General features: G+C 36.6%; 3 protein-coding genes across 9 annotated transcripts in view; all 3 read right to left on the bottom strand.

Annotated features, from left to right (window-relative positions):
• col12a1b (collagen, type XII, alpha 1b) overlaps positions 1 to 4,383 on the bottom strand; it is a 74,194-nt gene extending 69,811 nt beyond the window's left edge. For 4 of the 5 annotated variants that reach the window (XM_079888835.1, XM_079888834.1, XM_079888833.1 and 1 more), the window contains exons 1-3: positions 4,179 to 4,382; positions 2,612 to 2,714; positions 415 to 531 (exon numbers count right to left, since the gene is read on the bottom strand). In XM_079888835.1, the coding sequence (XP_079744961.1) occupies positions 415 to 531; positions 2,612 to 2,681 (187 nt within the window). In that variant the 5' untranslated portion in view covers positions 2,682 to 2,714; positions 4,179 to 4,382. Of the gene's footprint in view, positions 1 to 414; positions 532 to 2,611; positions 2,715 to 4,178 lie in introns of all 5 variants that reach the window. The other variant, XM_079888836.1, reaches the window with a different exon arrangement.
• A 979-nt stretch (positions 4,384 to 5,362) lies between these two features.
• cox7a2b (cytochrome c oxidase subunit 7A2b) lies at positions 5,363 to 9,664 on the bottom strand. 2 transcript variants are annotated; one of them, XM_079888017.1, is made up of 4 exons: positions 9,588 to 9,664; positions 7,883 to 7,972; positions 7,598 to 7,682; positions 5,363 to 6,641 (listed from the first exon to the last, which is right to left on the bottom strand). In XM_079888017.1, exons 1-4 carry the CDS (start codon positions 9,603 to 9,605, stop codon positions 6,583 to 6,585), a joined length of 252 nt encoding a protein of 83 aa, XP_079744143.1. In that variant the 5' UTR covers positions 9,606 to 9,664; the 3' UTR covers positions 5,363 to 6,582. The 2 variants fall into 2 exon arrangements, with proteins under 2 accessions (XP_079744143.1, XP_079744144.1); XM_079888018.1 differs by having other exon boundaries at positions 5,370 to 6,641; positions 7,883 to 7,963; positions 9,588 to 9,643.
• The window catches only part of filip1b (filamin A interacting protein 1b), a 37,176-nt gene continuing 34,507 nt past the window's right edge, over positions 9,588 to 12,256 (bottom strand). Inside the window, exon 9 of one of the 2 annotated variants that reach the window (XM_079887976.1) lies at positions 9,588 to 11,988. In XM_079887976.1, the coding sequence (XP_079744102.1) occupies positions 11,968 to 11,988 (21 nt within the window). In that variant the 3' untranslated portion in view covers positions 9,588 to 11,967. The remainder of the gene's footprint in view (positions 11,989 to 12,256) is intronic. The other variant, XM_079887979.1, reaches the window with a different exon arrangement.

Genomic DNA, 12,256 nt, shown 5'->3' on the forward strand with positions numbered 1-12,256 from the left:
CAGAACGCATTTCCCGAGAGTTGCCTGTGGCAGTGAGTTTAAAGGTTACTTGTCGTTTACCAGATGCTTTCTTATCTCAAGCAACATAAGGTACACTTACTACGGTTCCCCACGAGTAACCTTAGGTTAAGTGCTTCTCTCATGGGCTCAGTGGCAGTAGATCAAGAAACAACCTTTGCAGGTCTGAACAACCCTTAATGTTAGCCGACATGAGTTTTCTTTCATACTACACATTTTCTGGTATGGAGTGCCAACTTATTCAGAATCCAGTCAATTGGCAATTGATAAAAAATGAGTTCTGTCACATATAAATTTCCAGTCCGAAACACGTCACTGACATAAAACCTAGCAAATGTTTCATGTTGCTTGTCGTTATAATTCCAACACGTTTGGTGCTTTCACCGTTTCACCAACCTGTATCCGACGTCACTTGTACTCTGAAGCCCTCGATCCTTGACAGCGGTTGCTTCCATATCATTTGCACTGTGTTTTCATTTAAAATCTTAAACCTCAAGTCTGATGGAGGCATTACTGTGGAAAGAGGAGGTGAATCAAGTTATTTCCAAGAAATTGTTCCAAAAGCTGTATTTATGAGAAGAGCATACAGGTTTATGGACGAAATCCCAACAGAGAAGTTCATTGTTGGGCAAGGACTCAAGGCAACATGAAACAAACGTGGACGGCGGCCATTTTGGGTAAAAATGACATCTGTTTGAGCTGTCTGACCGTAGGGCCATTGACTACTCAAGCATAGACACGTAAAGCGCGTTCCACAAAGACCTCGACAGAACATTACATCGGGCCATAACTTGTGACGTGCATGCAGTCAATGCAGTCAACCCAACACAGCCGGAAGAGCTGTGTTGAACTGTTTCAATAGTTGACGTCACAGATAGACAAGAAGTGTTGATTGTACAATGGACTTGAAAGTTGACAATAATGGGTAACATTTTATGTGCAACTGCATTAATGTGATCACTTTCCATTGCAAACTGCTTAAAAGGGTGCACAACGACAACCTTTAATAAGAAAATACAGGATAGTGACAAACAAGTAAATATATAAACGAAAAGAGGTTATGTATCATTGCACTAGTCTAGATAAACTAGAAGACTCATGCACTTGTACATGAAAAGTTGTCTGCAACAACTTGTGGGACTAAAAGGATTTCATGTACAAGACGCACATGTAGAGGACTTTGAAATATTTTAAAGTGATATTCTTATGGTATTTTGTGTTGTATTGTGTTTGAAAGGTCAGTGTCTGTGTGGAACATAGAGTTTGTGTGTGCATGTCAGAATATCACAATAAAATATTTTGTGAAGCTGCGGCTCTGGTCAAATTTTGACCAGGGCTTAAGCTTGACCGGGAACAGGTTCGCCAAAATCAAGATTTACCAACCTGGCTGACCAGATGTCACAATCGGTTCCATTTCTGACTCCAAAAGGGTCCAACACAACTGCTAACTCACACCGATTCATCACCCATTCTAGATTTTTTCTTTCTTTTTTGGGTCCATCCAACCCAAACCAGTTTTGGTGCAACCAAACTTCGAAGATCATTTAACAACATTTATTTTGCTATGCTGAGCATCTAATCAGTTGATATAAGAAAGTGATAACGTTGGTTAAGGTATTTGTTTATTTTATATCAGTGGAACATGTTTAAACTAAGACTTTTCTTATTTTACATACTACAGCATTGAGAAGTATCACACTTCTTGCCGTCTCTTTCCAAAGAAAAAAATAGTAATGCTCATATTTTGTCTTTTTGTTCTCTAAGAGTGCGGAAAGTGGGGAAGGGAAACTTGGCCTCCACATGAATTTTTTTTATTTATTTTTTTTGTACAATAAAAGCTGTAAAATGTTCCACTATACTTTCCACTGAACTCTGGCAATGTGTGCTTTAACACCCTGTCGTTTATTCAATGATTTGATATGGTTAAGTCACAGTTTTAATACCTCTAAGACTGTTCAAACCTACAAAGAGCTCGGTTACTGAAAGATATACTGTAAATACTAAAATAAATGAAAAAGTGTTTTACTAGAGAAATAAAAGTTGAACGTGAATCTGTCTGGCTGAGATATCTGGTATCCAGCAAATGATCATGGGTCTTAAGTTGCATATGGAAAATATTTAAAAACCAAGTCATATTCAATACTAAACATCTGCTGGATTGGCCTTACATGTTCTATCCTATAATTTGCAATTTAAATACATTACAGTTGATACTCTTGAAGAAGTTGCTGAAAAACACAGTTAGATCAAATGAAGTATCCTGTCCTGTCATGCATTTCTATTTCAACTAGCATTAAAACCACAAATTGTTCTTATAGGAGAGTAAAACTCCTCGACCAAGTGTCTAAAAAGAAATGCACATCTTACATTAATGGAAACTATTTTTCTTCTCTATTTTTGTTCATTTTTTTTTTTGAGATTAAATGTAAATTGAAAAATATTGAACACACTTAAACAGAGACAAACGTTATTGTACAGTTATTATTTATATGTTTTTTTTTTTTTAGAAACAATAGACTATGATCTAAACTGTTGGAATAAAGTATTTTTAATTTAACAGGGTGAATGGGGATAGATTTGTTGGCTTTTTTACCTTGAGCTCTCACTGATGTCAGTACTGCGAGTGTTAAGAGAGCGGCCGCTGCCAAACGCCTGACCGACATCTTCACCCCAGTATCAGCAGAACATCAATCAATCTGAAAAATCAACCATATTACACACACACACGCTGCTCATAAATCAATCCAGAAATAAAAAATAAGAGTATGCACTGGACTCCAGCACAACTCTCATTCAAATCTGATTTTAATTATTTCTTCATTCAAAATTCCAGCTGTTTCTCTGGTCAGCAGTGTAAAAAAAAAAAAAAATTCTTTCCGTGGTTAATACTCCAAAACTTTTTGGAAAATATTTATAAAACAAGGTCACTTAATAAAATAACTCACTGTGGGCCTTAGAAAAACATTCTGTGTCTACAGCAGTTTAACTGTAAAACGATTATAAACTGCATATGTTGTATGTCATTGCAAACCCCACTGATTCATCCGTTTAACGTCGGAAACTGTGAGTTCATAGACTATTGTATGCAATTGTCTGGACATTTGCCTGATTTTGGATCCTGCACATCGGGGGTGGAAAAACTTTCCTGCAGGCTTCCTGCGCCCCCTGTTGTGCCTGGACAAATTCAATTTCACATCCATATATTTATGCTGCTCTGTCTCTAAACTTTGGTAATATGCTTGATGTCTGTATTACACAATAATGCATGTTGCTATAAATAATTACCAACGCAAGAACAAGCAGCTCACAAAATATTTGCACATTGAGTTCAAGTTGTTCATTAATATCACTCAGCAATTAGTATTTGCCCAGACATTTCAAGCAGTGTCCTGTGTGGCATGATTACTCAATCTAAAACTATTTCAAACAACATTTTTTCCAGTCCTTTTATATGACCTCAATTGAATTAAGATTACATTTACACTTTTGAAAAGGCATTCATCACATGGCAAGACTTTCTGAAATCAACTAGGGCAAGAGGGTATTTCAATTAATGAAAAACAAAACTTGAATGTTTAATTGAAAAAATACAGCATTTTTAATTGGATAGGTGAATGGACATGCAAAGTGTGAGTCAAAACTTAGCATGCAGGCACACGTTGTCTTGAGTTCGGTGTTGTAATAGTTTAAGGATTTAAGTAAAGTTGAATGAAGTCTTAAAAACCTCTTACGGTGTAAAACATGCATTCTGAACATTTGTTATGCCAAACAGGTTTGAACCTCACTTAAATATTTTAATTATATTTATCTAAGCTCTTCTACCTGTATTCTTTAAGCACATTACATGTGAATTAGTGAATAAATGAAGTCCAGGTCTTATAAGTCTTACAAGTTATCTAGATTTCTCAACTAAAGACAATAAATAAGTATCATCCCAATCAACTTTAAAAGAGCACAATAACAGGGTGGTGGAAAAAATGAAATCACCATTCAAACGTCTATGGAAAAAGTGATCAGAGCAGCTGAAAATGGGTCAGTGTGCACACATTCATCATTTCATATCACATTTATCTAATACGTCTCAAATTTAAGATCAATAACACGTTCCTCCATTTAAATAGGTTTATCAATAAAAGAAGAAACTCCACATGAGAACTTACCAAACTCTCCAAAGTTTCCAAAATCTCTCAATACATCACAAAACTGTTGAATGAAAGTGGAAATTTCGCCCGGATGCAAAGGGATTTAAAGGTCTTTTCAGAAAGGCAAAGAGATTCTCCGTGATGCTGTGGTGATGGAGATGGGAATGAAGAGGAGGATCTGATCACCCACAGCTCGTGAAAGCTGTTTTCAAATGCACAGGATCTCAGACTAGAAAGTGCTTCTAAACAGGGGGCTGATCCCGAACCCGGAGCTCTGACGTCACCGTGTGATGGATGGATGTGTTGGGATGCGCTTTTGGAAAAGTCACGCATATTTTCGGCATTCCTGCAGCATGTCTCTTATCTATGTTTTTGATTTCAGCAGGAATTATTATGGAATAGGCTACATTACTCCGGACGAGATTCAATAGGAATCGCACATTTTTAATATAGCCTAAATTTATTTTGATATATTCAGGATTATATAGCCTTTGTTTTTAACTCATTTGCAAAGTTAAGGAATTATAATGAACTATTAAAGTAATTAGAATGTGGTTTTCAGAAGGGCGAACATTTTCAAATAAATATAGTTCGGAGTAGCCTACATTCTGAGGAGATCTCCCGCCACAAAAAGAGAAAAAAAGAAAAATGATTTATGGTGCTCCCAGTACAGTTGAACCAGCCGACAACTATAGTAAAACATCACGAAGGGTTTTTACATACAATTTCGTGCAATATGTACGCTAAACATAAAATATTGTAATCATAAAGACAATGTTTCTGACATATCGTTCAACGGTCCTAACGGCAGGCGCTTGAGTGGTTGCTATGGTAACATCATCTTCGCGCCAACACAACTACTTTTTGCTAGTTGTAAAAGATTTTGACTTTTGTAGTGTTACTTACTTATTAAGTATGACTTTTTTTCTCTCTGTGTGATATTAAAACCCTGCTGGAAAATCAAGATTATAAGCAAGTAGCTGTGTTTTGGATCATGTTTCTTAGCCTGACTGGACTATCTCATAACCAGCTAGATCAGGTAAAATCAATCTACCGCGTCCAAAACACAGATATCAAGATTTAAGCAAAGCAATTGTATCCAGCAATATCAGAAAAACTGTAAAAACGGTTAAACAACTAAGTAAAATGTAAAAAAAAAAAGTAAACTGTACTTATGACAGGATTAATTTGAGCCTATAGATCAGTTTTACAACCATGCATTTCCATTTATTTGAATATGTAGCCCCCTAGTGGTCAAATCGGGTAACACACAGAGGGGATGGAGATGTCTAACACATCTTTATGAATCAAAACTACACCTGATCTCATTATCAAGCCATACATGAACAGTTCTGTTACCCATCTGAAGAATAAACCATTTAAAACACATGGGTGCCAACTAGGAGACAGGGTAGAGTTTGATTTGTGATCATTGAGTCTATTAGTTGTTTCAGCTGAGTTCAGGACTGTTTTTAATTTGATCATTAGCTCATTACTCTCATTGTTCGAGAGAAATGCATAATAGTTCTATTGATCAAGGGAAAGCTTGAAATGATACTGCTGCTTATTAATGGCTTGCAGAATTAATGATCTGTGCTTTATAGTTTTATAATTAGCATGCCATTATTTTTGCTACGTCTGTTTCAATCTCTGCAATGAACTGAGAGATTTTGTAAGGGACACAAAGAGCACATTGTTCGTAATGCATGTGATAAATTTCCATATGAGCTCAACTGTATAGACCACCAATGCTGAGCTCAAATGATCAGATGTTCCTGTAAATTTGAACTTCCAGAGGGGAAAACATTTCTTTGATGCACACGCATTTGGAAACTATTTTATATGCCTTGAAAACACATTGTTTTGAAGAACAAAAAGGAAATGCACATTACTGTTTGTCTCCAGGGAAACGATGAAGACGTCCAAGAAACAGACCGTATCGAAAACATGCTTCTAAACGCTGCATTGTGAGTTACAAACATCCCGCATCAGTTAATGCTAACTTACGTACACTTTCAGAAGGAAAAACTGTTTATTTGTTTGTTTTCTTCATCACGTTCTTTAACATCTCAAACGGAGGAGGCATGAAATCAGAAGACAAACCTCATCAATAACTAGAATTAAAAGATGGATGGAAACATCTAAAATCTGTAACATTACACCCTAAAATCAAAAGAAAATAATGACATTTTGCATAAAGAAAATGTGCAATGCAAGCCAAAAATATCTTAATAGTAGTCCTAAAATAATTTTAATTTGGGGGAATTTAAATTGTCATTGAGTAAAGTAAAACAATCAAGATTTGTCCAGTTATGACAGGCACAGTTTGTTTTATTTAAATCACTTTGGTCCCTTTTACCTTCCAAATGAAAGAATAAGTATATTGCGTGAAATGCTCATAATGTCAGGGCAGGAGCTGACGTCAGTTCTTCTTCTGAGGCACAGCTGCCTTTACTAGTTCATATATCACGCATGCAGTTCCTGAAAAGAGACACATGAATGATTAGTGATTAGAGTTTACTATGATTATTAACTCAAATACATCTCCATGCTTGCTGAGACTTGTCAAGCATCACGGCAAATTAAACGGATTGAACGAATTTGAATTTGCCACAGCTACAGTATATACAGACATTGGGACTGGGTGCTTTAAACTTGGGCTGGTAAGCAATCGCCCAGAACCCACACATAGGCCTTGTTTCACAGACAGGGCTTATATTAAGCCAGGATTAGGCCTTAGTTCAATTAGGACATTTAAGTAGCTTTTATAAATGTGCCTTAGGCTCTGTTTACACCTGGTATTAAGAGACAGGTCGATCGGATCACAAGTGGACGACACTAAATACAAGTGTAAATATGGGGTCTAAAGCATTTTGAGCTTGTCCACTTCCGGATGTAGTCAGATTGCTTTCGTAAGGGAAGAGCTCTAGCCAGACGGGATTTAAACTCTGTCGGCTGAAGACTCAAGTTTGGTTTGAAGATGAAAAATGTGCCAAGCACAATGTTCTCTCTCCATTCCTGATTCCTAACACACACTCACAGCGTTCGGCTGGTGTTTTGGCTGTCAGAGCAGAAACTAAAGCTGATGCTCTCCGTGTGTTTTTCTCTTTTCTCCGGTCGTGTTCATATGTAAATTGCGTGAGCTTATTTCATCCATTAGATCGAAAGATCTGAAAAAGTCCATACATTCACCCGCCCATAGACCCTCCCCTTGAAGAAATCAGGATGAAAGTGGACAAAAGAGATGGAATAAAACACCAAGTGTAAACAGGAATGTGTTTCCCTCGTCCACTTGTGATCCGATCGACCAAAACACATCTTAATACCAGGTGTAAACAGGGCCTGAGAGATGTCATAGCAAGTTGCTTTCAGTTAAGACAGCTCAAACATGCATTACAGTCTGGGACTATCATGTGTTAATACGCTCGATGACATACCCATCACCGTGAGACCCATAGTTGCACGGTAAAGAACAGCGTCACTGACTCCTCCCTTCAGATGAACTGGCATCCCATTAGCCTCCTAAACAAGAAACAGAAATCAACATTTTCATAAACGCATATAAAACACAAACAAGTGAACAACCAAAGCAAAACGTTCTGAGCTCTATTAAGTGAACACAGCCTTTAAGTAAGTAAGTATAATGCATACATCTAATTCAATTATACATTAAATATATACAGTATATCACTGTCAGGGGTCAGAAAAAGTGACAACCATACCTGAAACAGTTTCTGCTTCTCTGGCACCTTATTCAGCAGCTGCCTGTGCACGGTTCTGGAGATATGCCGTCTGGAAACCTGCTGAAGAGTCTCATGGAGATAAAAAAAAATATTAAATTAAAGTAACTTAAAGATGACAAATGTAATGCACATACAAATGTCATCAGAAACTATATTAAATCTTGTAGAAAATAAGTGTTTTAGCAATTAAGTGAACAATAAACTTAAGCAACTTAATGTGTGCGTGTAATGTGTAATATTGACAAGACAGTTCATAGACTCACTGCATGTGTACCATAAATAATGCATGTCATACTGACAACTGAAGAAAACAATGATGAAACAGAAATGTTCTGATTCACGATTATTATTATTTTCTTCTCGGTTACTAACACTTACATTTTTTGGAGCTCCTAGGTCATCCGCCCGTATCTGTGTGACTCAAAAACTTTCTTCCTTATTCTTAAACTTCGCTTCATTTATTTTACCAATACAATCAGGTTAAATCTCTTCAGAAGAACTTAAGTTGTTACAGTATCTTTCTCCTTTTATTAAATGTAATTTAAACTTTTCGTTGAACGACATGTTTCTTTTACTTATATTTTATACTTATATTTCTTTTTTTTCTTTACTTTTTAATGACAAAAACAAATTTCTCAAGACTTTGCCTAGATTTGATGTCTTTCACATTGAGATTTCCCTTATTGTAAAATATCTTAAACTCAATGATAACAATAAGAACAAGTTTCTTAATAATTATGATCACAGTTTTCTTACTAGTAGAGGAGCTTTGTTATTTGTCTGTATTTTTTCTGTCTTCTTTATTTCCCTTTTCTTGTCATTTCATGATATTTTAATGCAGTGCTGTATCTTTTCTTGCAACAAACAAACAATAAATAAATAACTTTGCCAGCTAGCAAAAAGTCGTCTATTAGACGTTGAATAGACGTAAATCTTCAACGTCTAATTACGACTTTTCAACATTGAAAACAGGTCGATCATCAACGTCGATCTTGATGGAATATGTAAAACTCTTTAAATTTATTTGAGATAAGGTAGTTTGGTAGTTTGTTTTTCACCGTTATTTTAGCATGTATAACAGACTTATCTGAGATGATCAGTTGAAAAAACGTAGTCAAACAGTCCGGCCGAAACTAACGTTAGGCTACTTATTTTCAACGCTGAAAGTTTACTGGGTTCTTCCCTTTGGTCAATGACTTTGAATCATCTGGCGTTTTGGTGATTTTTAGTGGATGTTTGAAGTTCACACAGGTGAATGACTTTCAGACAGTTTTTATGACCACAAATACTCCAAAGTCCAAATACTAGGCTATGTGTGAGACCGCTGTTTATGTTTACTTGTTATGAGCAGGAAGAGGAAATATAAAACCATATAAAACCATATAAATATATGTGCACTCAAATAGCAGCTCTTTAATAAACACAGACACCATCTAAACAATTACAACAGCTGTTATTTGGCTTATTTGAATCATAAAACATGATCATCATCTCCACCATCAGTTTCATTGATTGTAGACGTGCAAAACGTCAAACTGCTCATGACTCCCGCGTTTCACTTCTTAAACTTCAAAACTACATAAACAACCGTAACCTTTGACGTGATAAAAAAGCTAACGCATGATGAATGATTTGTAAACTACCATACATAATTAAACTTAAACAGAATATTTGTAATAATTACCAGAATGTGTCGAAACATTTTCAGCGTCAATGACTGAAGTCACGGGACAGAGAGAAACTGGTGTGAAAGAGAAAGAGAAAGAGAGAGAAAGAGTCTCCATCTGCTGTTCAGGAGAGACACTGCTACGACTATTGTTCGCAAACAGAAAAAAAGTCACACTCCCAGAAATGTTTCCTCACTGACACACAATGGAAAAATATAAATCATTAAGGGGAAGGGTAATTAGCAGCTAGTTATTAGCAGCGCGTCCTAGCCAGAGGGACAGTGACAACATGTCAGTTTTGTATATCAGACATAAGAGACAGACAGACAGACAGATAGACAGACAGATAGATAGATAGATAGATAGATAGATAGATAGATAGATAGATAGATAGATAGATAGATAGATAGATAGATAGATAGATAGATAGATAGGATCTCATGCAAATGTAGATTTATTCATTCCTTGTTTGTGGTGCAGATTTATCCAGTGGCTCATAAAGTCATGTGCTTCATACATGTGTTTATTTGGTGAATTTCTCATTTTTATATATATGCAGGAGCTGACAGACAGTTCAGTGCGCTCATTTACAGAGGTCATATGCTGTAAATAAAATTAAATGCTATTGATTATAAGGATTTTGTGGGTCGCAGTTCTGTGCGGTGAGTATCCTTTCCCCACATGACCATCTTTCAGGACATGTTCTGCCAGCATTAATAGCAGACAACTATTGATAAATGATCAATAAACCGCTCCCAGGAGTGACACTTTTAATCAGTCTTTTTTTTTTTTTAACCAACCAATATATTATTTAATAATACAGACCAGTGTTTAAAGTCAGCATGGACTTCCTTACAGTCCAATTTACTTCCATAACTCAACATTTCCAAGTGAAACTACATTTCTTACAAGAAAAAAATTCAATAGAAAGATTATGAAAACCCGTTTTGCTTTAGAATAACGTGCACTCATGAATCATTCGAGATAAGACCAGGAATGATTTCATTTTGATTTCTTGTTGACTTTTTCAATGCTTTTCCTCGTCTTACTGAAGCATTTAAAGGGTTAGTTCACCCAAAAATTATGTCATTAATTACTCACCCTCATGTCGTTCCAAACCCGTAAGACTTTTGTTCATCTTCAGGACACAAATGAAGATCTTTTTGATCAAGTTTGAAAGCTTTCTTTCCCTCCATTGACAACTACGCAACTACCACTTTGGCGCGTCAAAAAGTTCATGGAGAAATCATAAAACTAATCCATATGTCCAAATTTAGTCCAAACATCGAGCTCACGCAAGAACAAAACTAATTGGTTCTTGCTGAAGCTCAAACGTGATGCGTAACACGAGAATGAATGTCATTCGTTCTTGCTGAAGCTCAAACGTGATGCGTAACACGAGACTGAACCTCATTGGTTCTTGCTGAAGCTCAAACGTGATGCGTAACACGAGAATGAATGTCATTCGTTCTTGCTGAAGCTCAAACGTGATGCGTAACACGAGACTGAACCTCATTGGTTCTTGCTGAAGCTCAAACGTGATGCGTAACACGAGAATGAATGTCATTCGTTCTTGCTGAAGCTCAAACGTGATGCGTAACACGAGACTGAACCTCATTGGTTCTTGCTGAAGCTCAAACGTGATGCGTAACACGAGAATGAACCTCATTGGTTCTCGCACGTCAAGCGAACATGCTTGAGCTTGCATTTACAACAAATGATATGTGACTATGAATGAACTGAAGTCTTATGGGTTTGGAACAACATGATAGAGAGTAAATAATAACAGAATTTTCATTTTCGGGTGAACTATCCCTTTAAGGCCCATTTACACCAAGGACAATAAGCAATACAGTTTTAAAAATTGTTCTAAATGTAAAAGAAAACAGAGTTCACACCACAACTATAATGGAACAGAAGAAAAATATCATTGGAATCGTTTTCAAAACTATTTTTTTCTGGCTGATGAACCATAAAAACATTGACAGACAATCAGAATCCATCTGACTCTGAGCATTTAGCACACGGCAAAACTGCAGTGCATCCTTTAATAAATAGCTTTATAGTTATAGTTCTTGGTGTGAATGGGCCTTTATTCTCAAAACACATGTAAAAATAATAATAATAAGGGTTTCTCTTCTTCTCACATGCTGCAACTTTTCATGTTCTGTAGGCCTATCATTTTGTTCTCAAAAGCACGACCTTTTTACTCTAACTTTCTTTACTGGCATCCAGGTTTCAGCAGTCTGTCGTCTGTCTGTCTGTCTGTCTTAGCCTGTGAAAGCATGCAAGCCGCCACACTACAGATCCTCTTTTTATTGGTGCGTTTGGATGCAGGGCAGGTGTAGAGACCCTTCTGTCAGGCATATTACGGAAAGCCTCAGCGCGGCTCTCTCCTCACAAGGAGCACAAGATTCTCTGTGGATGAAAACAGGGAAAGTGAGCTTATACTGCAATCATCTGAAACCCACGACTTACTGCATGGAAAGAATCAGTGTCACATTCATGCTGCGCTTTTTGAGCAGCCAAGTTCATGGATGGTGAAAATATCAGAGCGATTTTACGATCGTTTTCTGGGAATCTATCTCATGAGTGATGTCATCAGAGAGCTGCCAAAGCCTGTTATTACGCATGGATGGATTAGAAAACGAACACTGTCAGTTTGTCTGCAACAGGCTGCGGTGAA

Source organism: Squalius cephalus, assembly GCF_949319135.1.
Source record: "Squalius cephalus genome assembly, chromosome: 12".
Taxonomy (NCBI): domain Eukaryota; kingdom Metazoa; phylum Chordata; class Actinopteri; order Cypriniformes; family Leuciscidae; genus Squalius; species Squalius cephalus.

Coding starts and splice junctions, on each gene's coding strand:
- cox7a2b (XM_079888017.1), bottom strand. Junction 7,683..7,882: donor AGAAGCAGAAACTGTTTCAG/GTATGGTTGTCA, acceptor TTTCTTGTTTAG/GAGGCTAATGGGATGCCAGT. Junction 6,642..7,597: donor TATGGGTCTCACGGTGATGG/GTATGTCATCGA, acceptor GTCTCTTTTCAG/GAACTGCATGCGTGATATAT.